This window comes from Phocoena sinus, chromosome 19, assembly GCF_008692025.1.
Source record: "Phocoena sinus isolate mPhoSin1 chromosome 19, mPhoSin1.pri, whole genome shotgun sequence".
Classification (NCBI taxonomy): Eukaryota; Metazoa; Chordata; class Mammalia; order Artiodactyla; family Phocoenidae; genus Phocoena; species Phocoena sinus.
The window spans coordinates 28,229,939-28,249,716 of record NC_045781.1 but is presented as its reverse complement, the minus strand read 5'-3'; the positions used below and the strand labels follow the sequence as shown (position 1 = coordinate 28,249,716).

Sequence of the window (19,778 nt, the reverse complement as noted above, 5' to 3'; positions counted from 1 at the left end):
AACAATTATGTCTGAGTATTCAACATTAAGGGTTGTTTACTTTGTGCTTCTCCTCCTCTCTTCTTCCCCATGATTTTCTATAACATTCTGTCTTATTTTTTACTAAGAAAAAGGAAGAATGATTTAAAAATTCATTAAGATGTTAAGATGTGGAGACACACACACACACACACACACACACACACACACACACACACACACACTGGAATACTACTCAGCCATAAAAAAAGTATGGAATTTTGCCATTTGCAGCAATGCAGATGGCCTTGGAGGGTATTATGCTAAGTGAAATAAGTCAGACAAAGACAAATACTGTATGATACCACTTATATGTGAAATCTAAAAAATAGAACGAACTAGTGAATTTAACAAAAATGCAGACTCAAAAGTATAGAGAACTAGTGGTTACCAGTGGGGAAAGGGAAAGGGGGAGGGGAAATATAGGGGGAGGGGATTAAGAGGTACAAACTACTGTGTATGAAGTATGCTACAAGGATATATTGTACAACATGGGGAATATGGCCAATATTTTATAATAACTGTAAGTGGAGTATAACCTTTAAAAATTGTGAATCACTATATCGCACACCTGTAACATACATAATATTGTATACCAACTATACTTCAGTTTTTTAAAAAGATGTTATTTTTGCCTGTTAGTAAAGGCAAAGATGATTTCAAATGCAATACACAGTACTGGTAAGAATTTGGGGTAAATGAGCATGCACAAAATGTATGCTTCTAATAGTAGCATAAATTGTTACTAATGTCACTGGCACTGGCAACACAAATCAAGCCTTAAAAACAGAAGTATTTTCACTTCTAGAGGTTAAGGAAATCATTAGGGATGGATACAAAAAAATGCATATATAATTAGGTTCCTGGTTAAATAAATTACACCTGTATGGGCAATATATGTATTAAAAATCACATTGCAGGATACTTACTGACATAGAGGCCAGTATATTAAAGGCAAAACAGCCAATATTCTGTCCCATATAGTACTGATTTAATATGAAAATGTATGCTTCCTAAAGCTACCGTAACAAATTACCACAAACTGGATGGCTTAAAACAGCTGAAATTTATTCTACCACAGTTCAGGCCAAAAGTCCAAAATCAAGGTGTTGGCAAGGTTGGTTCCTTCTGGAGGCTGTGGAGGAGAATCTGTTCATGCTTCTCTCCTAGCTTCTGGTGGTTGCTGGTAGCCCTTGGTGTTCCTTGGCTTGTAGCTGCACAGCACCAATCTCTGCTTATTGCCTCGTGGCCCTATTCCTTGTGTTTCTTATGTCCTCTCCTCTTCTTATAAGGACAACAGTCATTGGATTTAGGGCCCACCCTAATCTAGTATGTCTGCATCTTAACTAATTTTATCTGCCAAGATCCTATTTCCAATTAAGGCCACATTCTGAGATTCTGGGTTGACATGAATTTTTGTAGGACACTATTCAACCCACTACATGTATATAACATACATGTAAAAAGATTGGATAGCTACATGAACAGTATTTCAGGGTGGGTTTATGGATGATTTAAATAGCTTTGTTTTTCTGCATTTTAAAATAAATAGCTTACTGTACTGAAGTTGCATTTATGTAGAGATTAAGTTCTTAATTTATTGAATGAGGTGAACATTACTTGTAGTCAAAAATTACTCTCCCCCCAAACCACTTTTTTCCCTCCTACAGTTCAAAATATACAGAATACATCATTTTATACATAGTGTATCTTCTCTCAAAATCATCCGACACAGCCAATTCTTCCTCCAGCAGTGGAACATATTACTGATCCTCTGGGTGAGCACCAGATGAAGCTGTTGACTTGTTTAGTATATTTTACAAAAAAGAAAGGTTTTCTAAAGCATGGCAGTATAGTTGAATGTGTTCAAGTTAAATGAGGGTGATGAGACTCCACTGTTCTACTTTTGTAGTTTGAGGAAAAACAAATTTCTTTCATATTTATAAAAAAAAACACTGCAAACAACAGTGATGAATTAGGAAAGTCTCTAAGACCAAGGGAAAAAATAATTACTGATCTTCAAAATGGACTTAAGAGGTTAGGTATATCTCTGGGTCTTTCGGGATTTTTAAAGGTCCAGGGGAAGAAAACTTTGGGAAATAATAATATTGTGGATATAATTATAGCCAACTTCTGTCTCTTAAAAATTCTTCCACTTTCCTTTTAAAGATTTATGACTATGGTTTCCTTCATAACTGGAACAAGATAAATTATATATAAAAATAAAAAAAATTGTCATGTACAGAGGCTGACATCATGGGTAGTCAAAGAATATGTTTAATAAAAAATAATTAAACTTCCATTTGCTCTATAGAACATCATAGAAAGTAATTTAATAAATTACAAATGACTTTTTAAGACGTTTGCTCAACTACAGAAAGCAAATTCAGACTACACAAAACACAACTGGTAAATATTGCAATGTCCAAAAGAAAAATTGGACTAAGACTTGAATCATGAAACCTGAAACAAGGGCTATAAATACAAGGCAATAACAGCTATAATTCTTTTAGTAACTACCAACACATACTTGGATATCCTTTCAACTGCAACTTTAGTATTATGTAATTCTACTGATTTCTTTTCTTATAACCCTTAACTTTACACAACCATGTTTGCATGTTTTTTTAAGCTGATAGCTGGACAACTTTTCCCCAATCAGTACTAGATAGAAGTGTCTTGAAACCCAAGAGAATGTTTAAAGTTAATACTAGCCTTAATGCTTTGAAAACTGCAACTGCCTTATTACATAGAAAGAGAATCACTAAGATGTTAATAACCAAATTCATTTGATCATAATTAGGAAAATACTTTATCTCATAAATTTGATATAAATTAGATTTTAGTGACAAGATCTAGGGCTTTTTTCCCCTTTATTTTAAATTGGAGACAGAAAGGAATGAAGATCATGTGGGTATAACTAGGGGGAGAGAAGGGAAATGTGGATGGTGCTGAAATACTTTACCGGCAAACTAAGTTAACTGTGTTTGAAAAACTTTGGCTATCTCATAGGTGTATTCTAGTTAAACAAAGGTGCAATACTGCAAAGGGAAGATACTAAATATGTAATATATCATTTTCATGATGAAGAATTACTACCCACTTCTCCTGGAAGGGCATTATAGTGACTATTGCTAAGACATTGCATAAAGGACTATCAATTCAAAGTACTATTTTGGGAAAATACAAAAATCAATACAATCCCAATGGAACTTATATAATTTTGTAAATACATATAACACTGTCTCTCTAATAAGGGGTTAGTTATTTTACATACAGAAACATAATTTACTGGTAAAGGTCTTGGAAAATCCAATATAATTGCTTAATTCATGACAAAGCAATAGAGTTCTATCAAAACATACTAAAAGTTATTTTTTCTCTGGGAGAGAAGTGAGGTACTTTTCCCCTCGCAAACTTTATCACTGACTTATTTTTAAGTACCAGAAAAACGCTAACACTTGTCTCTCCTTAGGATATAAATGATATTTTATTTCCAATTCAGTTCTAATTGTTTTAAATGTATATGAAGGTGAACCTGGACCTCTACCTTGTCAGAATAATAGCAGCTTTAGCAGGAGAAATTGTATCACAAATCAAACAGACAAATTTTACATGGTAAAGGGTTCTAAGAAATTGATCAGAAGCCTTTGGCTTCATTTTTTGTGGTTCATAAGAGTAACGTATATTTTTTTGAGATTATTCAAAGTGCATTTTCAAAATGGGCAACTCAGTATATTTAATATAAACTGATAACCCAACACTGATTCTGGGCAACATTTAGTTTGCTTATACGTAGAAACTCAAAATGAATTGAGACTATCTGCATATTACTTTACCCTATTATCTGTTAATTCTGGAATATTTCCATGACGTAAAACACAAATAGAAATCTACACAAATAAAGCAAACAAACAATTTCTTTTACATGAAGTATGCTGTGTTGAAAGTTCTTTTCAGTGGCATTTCATGAGTTTGCCTTTTCTGAACCCTGGAAACAGACATTACTCATCTGAGACAATTATTTCTAATAGGAGGCCAAACTTTGAAGAGCTGAAACTAAATATGTCTAGAGGGTGCCAAAGTTACATGACACAGGATTATTTCATGACTTAATTTTACTGATTTTAAGAGTGAAGCTCAGCAAAAAGCAAGTCATATTTCTTGCCAGATTAACATGATATATAGGATGTGTTTAAAAAACCCCTGAAAACAAGTATAGAATTAGAAACGAATGTAAACTTCCTAAACTAACTCAGCTGAGGTAACAGGTAGCCAGTTAAATTGGCTGATTGGGAAACTTATTTCTTCTTTAAAACACACTTGTACCTGAATTGGAAATATCAGCAGTGCATCACAACACTAGAGCATTTTCATGTAATTAAAGCAATGGATGGTGATGTAGATTCTACAGCTTTCATGACATTCATTAGCTGCCCAAATTATTGCTGAGTTTTGATCTGTAAATTATAGGTGTCAAGGAGGCTGTAAAACTATATTCAAATTAAATCAGTAATATGCATAAAGTATTCTGTGTTCACTGCAAATATATTAAATATACAACTCTTATTGAGCATAATTTTCATAAAATTAACCCCCAACAAAATTATAATGCCTTTTGTTGTAATTTTACACCTTTATGTATTTGATAGTACATACGAGTTCAGAAACTTATGAATCTTAAGAAATATTACATGCAAAACGTCTCTGAAAGCAGTTTGCACTTCTAAACAAATAACTGAAATGTTCAGTCAGTAAGTTATTGATGCACTCAACACTGGGGTATTTACAATTAATAATTAAAGAAAAAAAATCCAAACTCAGTTCATAATTTAAGTGCAGTCTGGGAATCAGTCTTCATTACTCGAATCTGAATCCTCAGATGACGATGGTGTACTATCAGATCCAGATGAAGCATCAGCTTTCTCTGAACCCTCATCTGTGCTGTTTTCATTGAGAGGACTCGGTTCAGTTCCCCCTTTGTCTTCCTGATCTCCAACTCTGGAATCTTCTTCCTTTACTTCTACAGACTTAGATGAGCCTAAGTCACTGTTTTTATTTTTCTGTACATCAAAAGTATTGGACTGGGACAAAGTTGGAATATGAAGATTAAGGCCTGGAGTGAGAAGCATCCCTGGATAAAGTATATTGGATAGTAATAGTGGGTTAAGAGCTAACGGGTTGGCAGCTGCAGCTGCACTTAATGCAGCAGTAGAGGATGTTGAAGGAGAACTTGACACAGAGCTTTCACCACCATTCTCTGAATTTTGGCTCTCTGTCCTTTCTTTTTTTCCTTCTAGCTCCGTAGAGTCATTTCCCTTTTTTTCTTCTGTTCCAGATTCTGTAGGCTTTGTCAGGGGTCCTCCCATGCCCAACAGATTTGGCAATCCAGTCATTCCTGACAGCAGCATGGGGAACATGGCAGCCACGTTTTTAGCTTCTCCTCCAGAAGAAAGGCCAGCAGGCATTCCCATGAGCCCTGCAGTCACTTGCAGTGACTGCAAGTTTTGTAGGTTTTGTTGTAAGGCCTGAAGAGTTGGGAGGTCCACACCTGGAAGTAATCCATTGGCTAATAAAGGACTGCCTGAAATACTGGTGGCAGTTGCAGCTGCCGCTGCCGCGGTGGCCTTTGCAATTCCACTTTTAGGCCGTCTCCCTCGCCTGCTTACTTCCTCTCTCACAACGGGACCAGTGAGAATACGTTCATACATACTTTCTGGAAGAAATCCCTAAAAAAAAAAAATCCATCAATAATAACCATTTTCAAATAAAATCAATAGCTATTAGTTTGTGATACAAATAAGCTATTAAAAATAGGTAATCATTCATAAACTTATTCTGTATTGATATAACCAATTATGAGAGAGATAACCCAATTTCATCTTATACTAAGTAGTGGCTTGAAACAGCTCTTTTTCTCATTTTATCTTAAGAGGGCAGAAAGAGGTCTCTGGCCCTCTTTTATACTGTGAGGCATAAGTTAGTAGAATAGTTCTGGAAAACAGAAGGTCCGAAGAAATTTTTTCATGAGGGTTACTACTGCCATGCCCTTACATTTTTCACATCACCAATTGCTCTAGAAGACTAAAGGAGTGCCCCTCTTCTAATCTGGAAGAACAATAAGCAAAGGACAGAAGAAGTAAAGATTAAAATGAGATGCTTCATATGACTCTTTCCTGACTATCACTTTGGGAGTAAAGGAGACAGAGCCAAACCGAAAAAGATAATCAACAGGGGGGAAAAATCACTTGTCTCAGAACAGCAGTAGCACCTGCAGACTGGGAAGCACCAAGTCCAGGGCAATGGAGGGCAACCTATGCTACTTTCTTGAAATTCTCCCATGATTTTCTCAGGCTCAAAACTCCTAGAAGTAAAAAACAAACAAATGAACGAAAATTCCTAAAAGTTTTAGGAGTTTAGAACCACTAGACCAGCACTGTCCAATAGAAATAATGTAAGCCACGTATGTAATTTAAAATTTTCTAGTAGCCACAATTAAAAAAAGGTAAAATACGTGACACCAATTTTAGCAATATAGTCTATTTAACATAACAAAAGCACTGTCATTTCAGTATGTCATCTATGAATATTATTGAGATATTTTATATTCATTTTTCCAAACTAAGCCTTCAAAATCCAGAAACAGTGCTTCACACTTACAACACCTCCTACTTCAGACTAGCCAAATTTCAAGTGCTCAATAGCCACATGTGCCTGGTGGCTACCATTTGTGACACTGTAGCTCTAGACAGTGGTTTGAAAGACTCTCATGGGACTATTTTAAAATTTTGTCTAGAACTGATCAACTTATTTGTTCTCTTTACAAAAGCATTAGGGTTCACTACAGAAAACAGGACAACAAAAAAATACAAAGAAAAATATCATCCATAGTTTCACTGTTCAGAGAGAACCACTGCTAACATTTCAGGATGTGTGCTTCCATCTTCCCCTTGTGCATATAAACAGATTTTACAATTCTCTTCATCTCTTTTCTAAAGGAAAAAAAAAATAGAATCATACTGAACATAGGTTTACTGCCTGTCTTTTTCATTTAGACACCTGTAGACATAATAGCTATTATTTATTCAGCACTTACCACATGGTTAGGCTTTGATACTCCAAGAGCTTAACTACTACCCCATTTAACAACACTGTGAACTTTTTCTCCCTTGTCACTAATGTTCTTTTTAAGATATAATTTTTAAAATAGTTGCAGATTTTCAATATACTGATGGACCATTGGTATATTCCCAATTTTTATTACTGTATTATGATGAATAACCTTACATATATATATCTTTTCCCATCTTTGTTTTCTTAATATGCCTTTTAATCAATCAATCAATTAATTAGGCCACGCTGTGCAGCACATGGGATCTTAATTTCCCAACCCGGGATTGAACCCATGCCCCGTGCAGTGGAAGCACAGAGTTCTAACCACTGGACCGCCAGAGAATCCTGCCCCTGCCGCCCAATATCTTTGACTATTCATGTGGTATTGCTCAAATAGTATCTTAGAGATTAAAATAAACACAAATCAGCATATATTGATTCTGCATTCTAACTCAACAGCATCTGAGAAATCTGTAACATATTCTGCAAAACAAAAATTGTGAACTAAAAAATACCTTCATATATTCTTGGAATATTTTGTTAATTTTTCAAAATAAATTTATTTTTGGCTATGTTGGGTCTTTGTTGCTGCGCCTGGGCTTCTCACTGTCGTGGCTTCCCTTGTTGCAGAACATCGGCTCTAGGTGCGTGGGCCTCAGCAGTTGTGGCACATGGGCTCTGTAGTTGTGGTGCATGGGCTTAGTTGCTCCATGGCATGTGGGATCTTCCTGGGCCAGGGATCGAACCTGTGTCCCTTGCATTGGCAGGCAGATTCCTAACCACTGCGCTACCAGGGAAGCCCTATTTTGTTAATTCTTAACTTAAAATTTAATCTAAGTTATAATTAAATGGCATCTAATTTTAAAAATGATGTCTGAATTAGTATTTATGAAATACTCACAGACTGCTTAACAACATCTCCCCATTCAGGAGCTACTCCATATTCTGTATTTTCTTTCAGGAACCGACATAAATCTTTCAGAGGGGGAGCAAAGGCACCTCCAACCTATAAATGAAAAACAGATTGTTAGACACTTAAAAGCACTATTAAATATGAAGACATTTCTTGCTTTTATTCTGTGCTGTACAGAGTTTATTTTTTAAAAACACATTTATTTGTTGAACCACTTTTGACAATCTTTATTACATTAAAAAGGACTACCACAATCCACAAGAACTATTAATATACTATATAAACAGGTGCTAATGTAAATTTTAAATGTCTTTCTTTAAAATTAATTAATTAATTTTGGCTGCATTGGGTCTTTGTTGCTGTGGGCAGGCTTTCTCTAGTTGCGGCGAGCGGGGCTACTCTTTGTTGCGGTGCGCAGGCTTCTTACTGTGGTGGCTTCTCTTGTTGCGGAGCACGGGATCTAGGTGTGCGGGCTTCAGTAGTTGTGGCATGCGGGCTCAGTCGTTGTGGCTCGTGGGCTCTAGAGCACAGGCTCAATAGTGTGGTACATAGGCTTATTTGCTCCGCAGCATGTGGGATCTTCCTGGACCAGAGATCGAACCTGTGTCCCCTGCACTGGCAGGCGGATTCTTAACCACTGTGCCACCAGGGAAGTCCCTTAAATGTTTTTGAGTTACTGGAACAGTAAAATAAATAACTACCATTTACTGTGAAATTACTATGTTGGGTAGGCAGTGTAGCCTAGTTAAGATTATACCCTTCGGAGTCAGACTTACCACCTACATGAACTAGGGTAAATCAGTAAATCTCTTTGAACCTCAGTTTTCTGATCTGCAAAATGGAGATAACAACACCTCCCTCATAGGGTTTTATGAAGATGAGATAATTCAAGTGCCTCAGCAAAGGTTCTGGCACATAATAAATATAAACTATTATTATTATCATATTACCAACTATTGTGCTAAGGACTTTAGAGTACATAATTTATTTTGGTACTCACTATATCCATTTGAGAAGGTATTATTTCTATTTTTCAAATGAAGGAACTAAGCCTCAGAGAAGTTACACAAGTTGCCTAAAGCTAGCTAGTAAGTGTTAGGATCAGCTTTCAAACTCAGGTCTCAAAAACCCATGCACTTATCTATTATGTAAACTGATACCCTAAAAGTATAAAAATATACATATCCCTTTAAATGTTTAAATGATTTGAACCTACCAATTTAATGTTCCTTTGGAGTCTAAAGACACTTCTTGAATAATTCCTTTTTCCACACCTTTTTGAATGAATATATACTATATCTTGTTAGGATACAGACAGGGTTTAATATGGCCAGTTGTAATACCTATAGGTATTCTTATCTAGTATTTCCTATAATCTTTACTTAGCCTCTCAAGTTTCTGTTGCCATCTCCTTTTTATTATGACCTTCATTAAGCTCCAGTTTACACTGGAGGCCCTCTGTATGGTTTATGGGGATTCAGCAAGTGGATCTTTTCCTTAGTAACTGATCAATCTCAAGTCTGCACTCTAGAAACTCAGAACAATAAAGAAATCTACAAACTAAAGGAAATGAACAGGACTTTTATCAGGTTACAACAATGAAAAATAAAATTTAGGGTGTTTAATGTTAAACCTAACAAGTAAAAATTTAAAAAAGGGTTCCATTTCCTTAAAACTGGCTAAGAGAAATTTATTCATATCTAGAAATGCTAATTTCATTATAAGATGAAGTGCAAAGATTTGTAACACAATCTATGCAAGCATAAAATTAAGTAAAATGCAACTAAAATGTCATCTTGTTCTTCCCCTAATACATCTATGACATCACTTTTTTTTAATTTTTTTTTTTTTTTTTTTTTTTTGCTGTACGCGGGCGGGCCTCTCACTGTTGTGGCCTCTCCCGTTGCGGGGCACAGGCTCCGGATGCGCAGGCTCAGCAGCCATGGCTCACGGACCCAGCCACTCTGCGGCATGTGGAATCTTCCCGGACCGGGGCACGAACCAGTGTCCCCCGCATCCGCAGGCGGACTCTCAACCACTGCGCCACCAGGGAAGCCCTATGACATCACTTTAAAGCACTAACAAAAGCTGAATAAGCTATCTCTACAAAATTGGGGAAAAATCAGTATTAATTTTAATGAGTGCATATGATAATATTAAGACAATTGTTATTTTAAAAGTAGTTTTCTTCCAATTTCAATATTTCTTCTGAGAAAGTCAAATGATTTCATGTATTTTTATACTAGCAGTGAGGTCATTTAACAGAGAGCAAGACAGAACTAGGGAATTAATGTGACCTACGCAGGGTAATTTAATTTGTGAGTGAAGGAACTCAATGAGAAATGTGCTGTTCTTACTCTGAGGCCATTTCTTCTTTCTTACTTATTTTGTTGCTTGCTCATCAGAATAGAAAACAATAAAAATGTCAAAGCTATGAACTTACAAAAGGGTGCCACAAGTGTTCTATCATTTACTTGAGGAGGTAAAAGAGACATATACCAATCCCAACATAAAACAGACACAATTTGGGAAAACAAATGTTGAGCCACATTTGGTTCAGAAATAGACTTTGGAAAAACCTGACTGTTACCATTCATCAATCAATAAAGCAAGAAGGTAAACACAGGGATACTATTAGTGTATAAGGTACCTTTGTTTAAGACATTTTATTTCCATCTATCAGAAAATTATGTAATATGCCCATTTTGATAGAACGAGACACTTAACAGCCAAATGATGGAAAATCACGTGACAAATAAATAAATCTATAATGGCCATGATGAGAATAGTGTCCCCTTGTCAACAGAGTTTCTCGACTTTTGCACTACAGACATTTTGGACTGGTGGTGTACGGGTTGGCCCCTGTACTGCAGGAGGTGTAGCAGCATTCTGGGCCTCTATCCACTAGATGCCACTAGCATCCTTCCCCTGCTCACCACCTCCCTAACACCCACCTCCTTACTCCAAAGTTGTGACTACCGAAGATATTTCCAGACGTTGCTAAATGTCCCCTGGAGGACAAAGGTGCCCCCTTTTGAGAACCACTGACTTACATGTAGTGCTCTTGCTCAGGGCCACTGCTTAGGCACAGATAATGTAAACTAACTTGCTTATTTCATTCAACAGCTTAGACAAAGATGTGGGATTTGAAATTAAGACTGCATAAAATTGTAGTCCATGTCTTTTCCCGCAAATCTACATTTAACCCAACCAGGTCTGTTAGAAAATACTGCATAATGAAGTAGTGTTCTAGAGATCTCTTAAGCAGTGAATCAACATGAAAAATTAACAACAAATATATAAATACCTTTCTGGCATTTCTTCTGTTAATCAGCTGAACACGTTCTTCTCCAGTGAGACTATTCACATCTAGTTTATTGGGGTTTCTGCAACGATGCCTTTTTTGCTTGGGTCTCCCCTCATGGAGCTGCATTCTCTAAAACACATGGACAAAGGAATGGCTTGAAAATCTAACTGTGCAACTAGTACAAATAAGCTGATCCAAGAAATTTAGTCATATAAAATTGAAGATATGTTATAGATAAGATATATTAATACAGTTGACCCTTGAATAGCATGGGTCTGAAATGTGCAGGCTCACTCATATGTGGATTTTCTTCAATAAATACGTACTACAGGACTACACGATCCATGGTTGACTGCACCCAGGGATGCGGAATTGAGGACACGGAGGACTAACTGTAAAGTCATACTCAAATTTTTGGCTGTGGGGGTGGCATGCATCAGTACTTCTGACACCCATACTGTCCAAGGATCAACTGTTTATATTATATATTGAAGATTTATATTATATCATATATATTCTATCACATATCTTCAATATATATTAAAGAATTTACCCCATAGCTATATGTTAAAAATATTTAAGGTTTAAATATTTTTATATTAATAAAAATGCTGAATAAGACAATGTTACATGAACCTTTTCCTCAAATTATATATTTAAACAATTATTCAAGGCAATTAATAATAATCAGTATTATCTTTCTGTATGAAAGTAGGCTCCTGAAATGAGGAGGACATTGCTAGTTCTTTCCTTAAATGCCCTCAAAGATCACTGTATTTCTAGAGTGTTATTTGAAGGAGTTATCAATAATGCTGGAAGAGCTTCCTCTTTACATTTTCTCCTGATGAATTTCACCTGAAACATCAGATTTTCTCAGTGCTCTGATAGCATTTATATGTGTACTAGTGGCTTTCATTTCTCTTCATCTCACTAATAAACTTTCTTATCTCTTTTCACATAATCCTCACAATACTCAAAGATATTATTCTTTTCTAAAAAAATGTATTTATTTATTTTGGCTGCTCTGGGTCTTCATTGCGGCGTGCAGGCTCTAGAGTACGCAGGTGGGCTGTACAGCACGCGGGCTCAGTAGCTGCGGTGCGCAGGCTCTCTAGTTGTGGTATGTGGGATCTTAGTTCCCCGACCAGGGATCAAACGCGGGTCCCCCTGCGTTGGGAGCACAGTCTTCACCACTCGACCACCAGGGAAGTCCCCCAAAGATATTATTCTTATTTTACAAATGGGAATCAAGGCTCAGAGAAGATACCTTCCTCAAGGTCATGCAGCTAGCAGGTGGCAATAAAGACTCTATCAAACCATGCTGCTCACCTCTGTTAACAACTGTTAACAAAGTAAGGCTTGGTGTCTGTAGTCATTTCTAAACAATTAGAAATTCCAACAGGCTAAAGCTCAAACTCTTCAGCATGGCATACCAGTCCCATCACAGCCTGGACTGAATTCACCTTTTCTATCCAATTACTATTACCCCACTCATTCCCTCACATACTCTGGAATATCAGACTAGTCACTGTTTTATGACTATATCCTTTTTAGACTCTCTTCATAATTGTTCTGTAATGCCTAGAGTATCCTCCTCTTATCCTGCCTAGAATAAGTAGGCATTTGACCAGTATTAACCTGGTCAAATGCCTACTTATTCTTTTATCATCCACCAGTCATGTCAGCTCTATTTTCTATCTTTTCCCAGATACTCTGCTTGGGCAGAGTAATTATTCTTTTATCAGTTTCCATGGCAGTTTATACATACCACTGGTATAGTACATATACCATGTTATGATCATTTTGTTGTAGAGATATCACAGCAAAGTGTGAGATCCAATATACCATTAATGTAAAGTGCCCTTGGAAATCATACCAGTTGTTATCTTGTATTCTGTACTCCAACAAATGCTACTTATAACAATGTTTTAAAATCTTAATAATAAAGTTACATAAAAAATTAGGACAAAAGGTTTATTTGCAGGGAAAATGATGAACTCCTATAAGTTAAAAGAAAAAGTAATAAAGATTCCTTTGCAGTGGGAAGAGGAAGGTATGACAATCTTCAGAGACTAGAGTATAACTGCCATGAGGGCAAGAACTTTATATTGTTCACTGTTTTATCCTAAATCCCTTTAAATAGTAACTAGCACATAATAGTTGCTCAATAAAAATTTACTGACTGAATAAATGGTATTTTCTAACATGTTAATAAGTATAGGGTTAAACTAACAATTCTCATTATTTTTAGAATTGCAATACTCATTTTATGATTGCTCACCTTACTGACAACCCTTCCCCTCATAATTACAAGAGCTTTATTTGGTGCTTTTTTTTTAAATCAAAAGAATTAAGAGAAAGTTTATTTGAGAATTTGTGGCATCTTTTGAAAAAATTAGGGATATGAAAGGCATTCAAAAGCCAAGACTGAGGCTCCCTATTTTAGACTACCAGGTTATCTCTTGAGGACAATAATAGCAATGTAAAATATTAAACTAAATATATATTACAGATACAAGTATATAAAAATATATATTACAGTCACATTCTAGGGACTGGAGCTTCTGTGGTTCTTTTGCATGAAAAAATAAGGTAATGAATTTTTTTGTTAATAAAATAACAATCACTTTACCTTTATATATCACTTTTTAGTCTCCAAAAGACTTTCGTTTTTAATTTTTTAAATCACTGACTCAGTAAATATTTACAAGGAGCTAGATACCATCCTCTGTAGCAGGAATTACGTGCTAAGTCCTGGGGATACAAGGTGAATAGGACAGCCCTTAAGAAGTTCATGGGGTAGGGGACGACTTCAATGGGTTATCCAATTAATCTTCATAATGGAAGCAGATAGAACAAACCCACTAACTTCATTGTACAGAGGATATACCATTACTCTTTTACCTTCTAAAATATATAGAAACATCAAGGGAGACTGATACAAAATTTGGTACATCAGCATCTGACAGTAAAGCATTACAAACTTAAATAATAGATTTCTATGAGTAAGAAAGACATACGCCCATAAGATAGTGAGTAGAAAGTATTTCAGAGGATAAGAAAAATGCAAATTAATATATCTGTTCTCCTCTTTGACTAATATAAACCATGCACCTGACGAGAACCAGAAGGTGTATTCTTATGAGATCTTAAGTGTAGCAGTTTGAACAGTGGATTTAAGACTTACTAGCTGTGTGCCCTTGCACTATTTATTGGGTTGGTCAAAAGGTTCATTTGGTGTTTTCCATAAGATGGCTCTAGTAGCACTTAGTTGTCTTTAACTTCATTCGAAACAATTTCGTTAGACTGTATTGTGACAGCTGTCACATCAGCGTGCATTAAAAAAAAAAAACTTATCAAAATTGGTGAATTTTTGCGTAGCCATTTTAATACTGAAGGTGGAAGAAAAAAAGCAACATTTTCGGCATATTAAGCTTTATTATTTCAAGAAAGGTAAAAACACAACCGAAACACAAAAACAGATTTGTGCAGTATATGGAGAAAGGGCTGTGAGTGATCAAACGTGTCAAAAGTGGTTTGCAAAGTTTCGTGCCGGAGATTTCTCGCTGGATGGTGCTCCATGGTCGGGTAGACCAGTTGAAATTGATAGTGATCAAATTGAGACATTAACTGAGAACAATCAACATTATACCACGCGGGAGACACCGGACATACTCAAAATATCCAAATCAAGCGCTGAAAATCATTTACACCAGCTTGGTTACGTGAATCGCTTTGATGTTTGGGTTCCATGTAAGTTAAGCAGAAAAAACCCTTCTTGATCGTATTTCCGCATGTGGATTCTCTACTTAAACGTAATGAAAACGTTCCGTTTTTAAAACAAATTGTGACAGAAGATGAAAAATGGATACTGTACTCCAATGTGGAACAGAAGAGATCGTAGGGCAAGCAAAATGAACCACCACTAACCACACCAAAGGCTGGTCTTCATCGAAAGAAGGTGATGCTGTGTATATGGTGGGACTGGAAGGGAGTCCTCTATTATGAGCTCCTTCCAGAAAACCAAACGATTAATTCCAACAAGTACTGCTCCCAGTTAGACCAACTGAAAGCAGCACTCAATGAAAAGTGTTTGGAATTAGTCAACAGAAAGCACATAATCTTCCATCAGGATAACGCAAGACCGCATGTTTCTTTGATGACCAGGCAAAAACTGTTGCAGCTTGGCTGGGAAGTTCTGATTCATCCCCCATATTCACCAGACACTGCATCTTCAGATTTCCATTTATTTTGGTCTTTACAAAATTCTCTTAATGGAAAAAATTTCAATTCCTTGGAAGACTATAGAAGGCACCTGTAAGAGTTCTTTGCTTAACAAGATAAAAAGTTTTGGGAAGATGGAATTATGAAGTTGCCTGAAAAATGGCAGAAGGTAGTGGAACAAAACGGTGAATATGTTGTTAAATAAAGTTCTTGGTGAAAATGAAAAATGTGTCTTTTATTTTTACTTAAAAACCGAAGGCACATTTTGGCCAACCCAATATTTAAAATTTCAGTATTTCCATTTCTTTATAAAGTTATAATGATGCCATTCTGATAAAGTTAGGGAGTGTTAAATTAGGTAATCCATGCTAAGTATAAAGCCAAGCACACAGCTAAGTCTCAATAAATGTTTACTATGATCATTTTTATTATTTTAAAACAAATTATTTGTGGGAAAAGATTGCAAGTTTTGTAACTTTACAATATTCATTGGGTCTATGATAGTACTCTGTATATGAGAGGTAATTTTTATTACTTAAACACTTATTGAATGCAGAATGGAAAAATGGAAAATGATATTGTATTGTATCGAAAGATAGTCATTATTTTTTTCTGCTAATTTTCCTAAATCTTGGGCAGAACATATAAGTGGGTGAGAATTTATGCTTCATCATTATAGGTGTGACCAATCACAGAAGTAAAATATACCAAGTTTTATAAGGCATCACCTACAGGAATAAAAGCTCCTAAATCTTCCACATAACCTGGGTGCTCCTTAAGCCATTTTTCCAAATCCTTTCTCTTCGGTGCATCATCGCCTGCAAGTCTTGTCCCATCTTTAAGATTAATAACTGGAACGGGACTTTCTGTATCAGGAATTCCTTGAGGTTGAGTATAGGATAGTGCTGGATTTATCCCTGTAGAAATCTGTGAGGTGGTTAAGCCTAACGTAACCTGTAGAAAAACATCAAATGACAATTTTATTTCCATGCTTTAGCATTCTGATTTTGGTCCAATGAAGCAATTCTTTTTGAAGAGGAAAAAAAAAGTTGTTTAAAGGTCAGCTAAATCTTTCAAATTTAGAATTTTCATGAATCTTAGCCAGTGCTGGATTCTACTGAGATACAATCTAAAGCTATATAGTATACTCCTAATTTTCTAATTATCTTTATTATTCTACAAAACATTCACAAACAGCAATATGTATATTTACTAGAATTGAATTTTGGACTCAAGAATCAGTAGTTTTTAAGCATTGTTTTACTTACATGATTAGGTGGTTTATTTCTGTTGAAAAAGAGGATGTCAACACCTTCTACATTCTTCCTCCTTCCCCGCCTTTTTTTGACTACAGGCTGGTTGTCTAATAAAACTCCATTGGCACCAAGGGTTGATTGAATGGGAGTACCTAACAAATTAAGAATGCAAAAGAGTGATAAAAATCTAGTTCTTAAATTAAACGTAATTACTTTTCTAAATACGTAGACATTTTGCGGGGGTTGGGGAGGGATGGAGTGGGAGTTTGAGATTAGCAGATACAAACTATTATATAGAGAATGGATAAACAACAAGGTCCTACTGTATAGCACAGGGAACTATATTCAATATCCTGTGATAAACCATAATGGAAAAGAATATGAAAAAGAATGTATATATATGTATAACTGAATCACTTTGTTGTATAGCAGAAATTAATATAACATTGTAAATTAACTATACTCCAATAAAATAGAATAAAATAAATAATGCTTGTAATGATACTCATGATCAAAGAAAAAGTTTATTTAAAAAAATACATAGAAATTTAGCTCTTATTTTACAAGCAGTCAGACAAAATCAAGCAATTCTTGGATTAAAAATACTACCTCATTTCTCATTTAAAAACCAGGAGAATTGTAATCTAGGTCTCTTTCAAGTTTTGACTTGTCTCCTCAAATTTTTCCCCTGGATAGTCACACATCTTTTCTTTTGTCCCCTTTTCGAGGAAGAACCATGCCTTTCTCATGTACAAGACAAACCTTTCCCCCTTTTTTGAACCCATTAATTCCTACTTTTTCTAAAAGTTTGTTTCATCATTTATCTTTGTTTTTTTGTGCCAAAATATCTTACTCTACATTAGATTCTTATCAACTTAAAAACATGGTCCAACTCAAATAAAAAATAAACTTCTTTCGGCTTTTTCATAACTTTCAAAACTTTTGAAAAGTTGGTTGCTATTATGCTCCCCTTTCTCACGACAACCTCACTCCTCAATTCCCACAGTCCACTCCTGCCCCAGCCTATTTAAGGTATTTTCTTTAAGACCACCACTGTTTCTTGCCAAATTAAACTGACCCTTCTCACTCTTCATTTCAGTAGGCACTCACTAAAAAATGTTTGTAAGAGGTATGAATGAAGCAGTTCCATGCATTCATTTTTTTCCTAATAAATAAATACACATTTATCAAACAGCTATGTACAAAGCACTATGATGATTCAAAGGTAGGACACAGTTCCTGTCCTTAAAGAGTACGTAATCTAGAACACTCTTATAAAAGAAAATATTAATAATGAGATGTTTGCTTAAAATGGTTCACAGTTTGTAGCGAGAAATGCATTTTCAATCATTCAAGGAGAATTTTTGACCAAGTCCTGTGTATCCCTAAAAGACACTTCCCTTTGGTTGGCTGTGTAATCTTATGGAAGTCACTCTCCTCACATCTCAGTTACAAAAAACACCTTAATTCATAATTAGTAAGGAATAACTAATTACAATGAATAAAAATTATTTTTGCATATGAAAGCACTGAGGAATGTGATATAACATTATTAAAAAAGAACAGCTTTCATTATTTCATTAAAATCAGATTAACAAAATATTATGAATATTTGAAAATACTTTCACTATAGTACATTTTAACTGTAATAATAGAATAACTTTCCTAAAATATTACTTTTAAAAGTACTATTCTGTTTTATAAGAACTTCTCATGGCTTCCTATTCTAGTACGAATGAAATGCCTTACATCAAGCCTCATTCCTGCCTGACCACCAACCCAATCCCCTCCCCAGCTCACTTTTTGATGTTGCCCATAATCTAGATTTATCTTTGCTAAGCAGTCTCTGACCTTATACAAATATCTCTCCAGTAAGAATTTAAACAGTAGCTAGGTCAGTCTTATCCTAAAACCATACAATTTTCCCAACATCAAGTCTCTGGTTCACGCTATTCCCTGACTCTCTCTCAATGTCATTTTCCAGAAAAACCATTATCTAATCTTCCTCTTATAAATTCTGTTCAATTCTGCCTCTTCCACAGGACTCTATCGAAGTCTCTAGACAGCAGTGACTTCTCTCTTTTCTAATATTTATTAACTATAATGCTTTGTAGCAAGATATATTATCGTTTTTAACGTATTGTCTAATATTTTAACATGTAGGTCTAGTCTACCAAGCAACTGAAAGGCAGAGACTGTCTTAAGTTTCTTTTACTTTCCCTTTACTGCTATCCTAGTGCTATATAAAAAGAAAAGTACTTAATACAATTATCTATGGAAAAACATTAGTATACACACCAAATTATGTATTTATAAACAAATCCTATTTGATCATTTATAAACATATCCAATTTGGCAAATTATATACTCCCTTGACTTCTTTCATTTTTTAAATCAACAACAAACCCAGCTACCTTGACTTCTTTTTGAAAGTGATTTTAATAAACATTATTGATTTATTTTAACCTAGAATCCAAAATGGAAAATTTAACCTAGTCTACTCTATAAAGCCTGTGTTGTCTTTATCTTAGATGTAATTACAACAATATTAAAAATACCTTCTTTCTATTGAATGCCTACTAGGTGCCATACTCTGGACTAGGTTTTACAAATGTTTTCTTAAATTACCAAAAACAAAACAAACAAAACACAGAGGTATTAAGCCCATTTTATAAATGTGATCAAAAATATTATGTCTCAGGCCCAATGTCACAACGGTGGTAAATGACAGAATTCAAATCCAGGCTGTTTGGCTCTACTATCTTTTGTGTACTATTCCAGGTGGTTTCTGGAATAGGCTCTTTAGTTTTGTCCTCTTATAATTTATGCTATTTTACTGTCCTTCATTAATTAATTTACATTATATGATGTATCTTCACTCAAAGCTTTTAGATAAAATTCGGGGGTGCCCATACAAACATAAAAAGGGCTTAATACGAAGAATTAT

General features: G+C 35.2%; 1 protein-coding gene across 19 annotated transcripts in view; it reads right to left on the bottom strand.

Moving 5' to 3' along the window:
- Positions 1-2,272: 2,272 nt before the first annotated feature.
- CHD9 (chromodomain helicase DNA binding protein 9) overlaps positions 2,273-19,778 on the bottom strand; it is a 242,082-nt gene continuing 224,576 nt past the window's right edge. For 18 of the 19 annotated variants that reach the window (XM_032611957.1, XM_032611970.1, XM_032611968.1 and 15 more), the window contains 5 exons: positions 16,844-16,983; positions 16,308-16,529; positions 11,352-11,480; positions 8,033-8,137; positions 2,273-5,747 (listed from right to left, as the gene is read on the bottom strand). In XM_032611957.1, coding sequence (XP_032467848.1) covers positions 4,869-5,747; positions 8,033-8,137; positions 11,352-11,480; positions 16,308-16,529; positions 16,844-16,983 — 1,475 coding nt within the window. In that variant the 3' untranslated portion in view covers positions 2,273-4,868. The remainder of the gene's footprint in view (positions 5,748-8,032; positions 8,138-11,351; positions 11,481-16,307; positions 16,530-16,843; positions 16,984-19,778) is intronic. The other variant, XM_032611969.1, reaches the window with a different exon arrangement.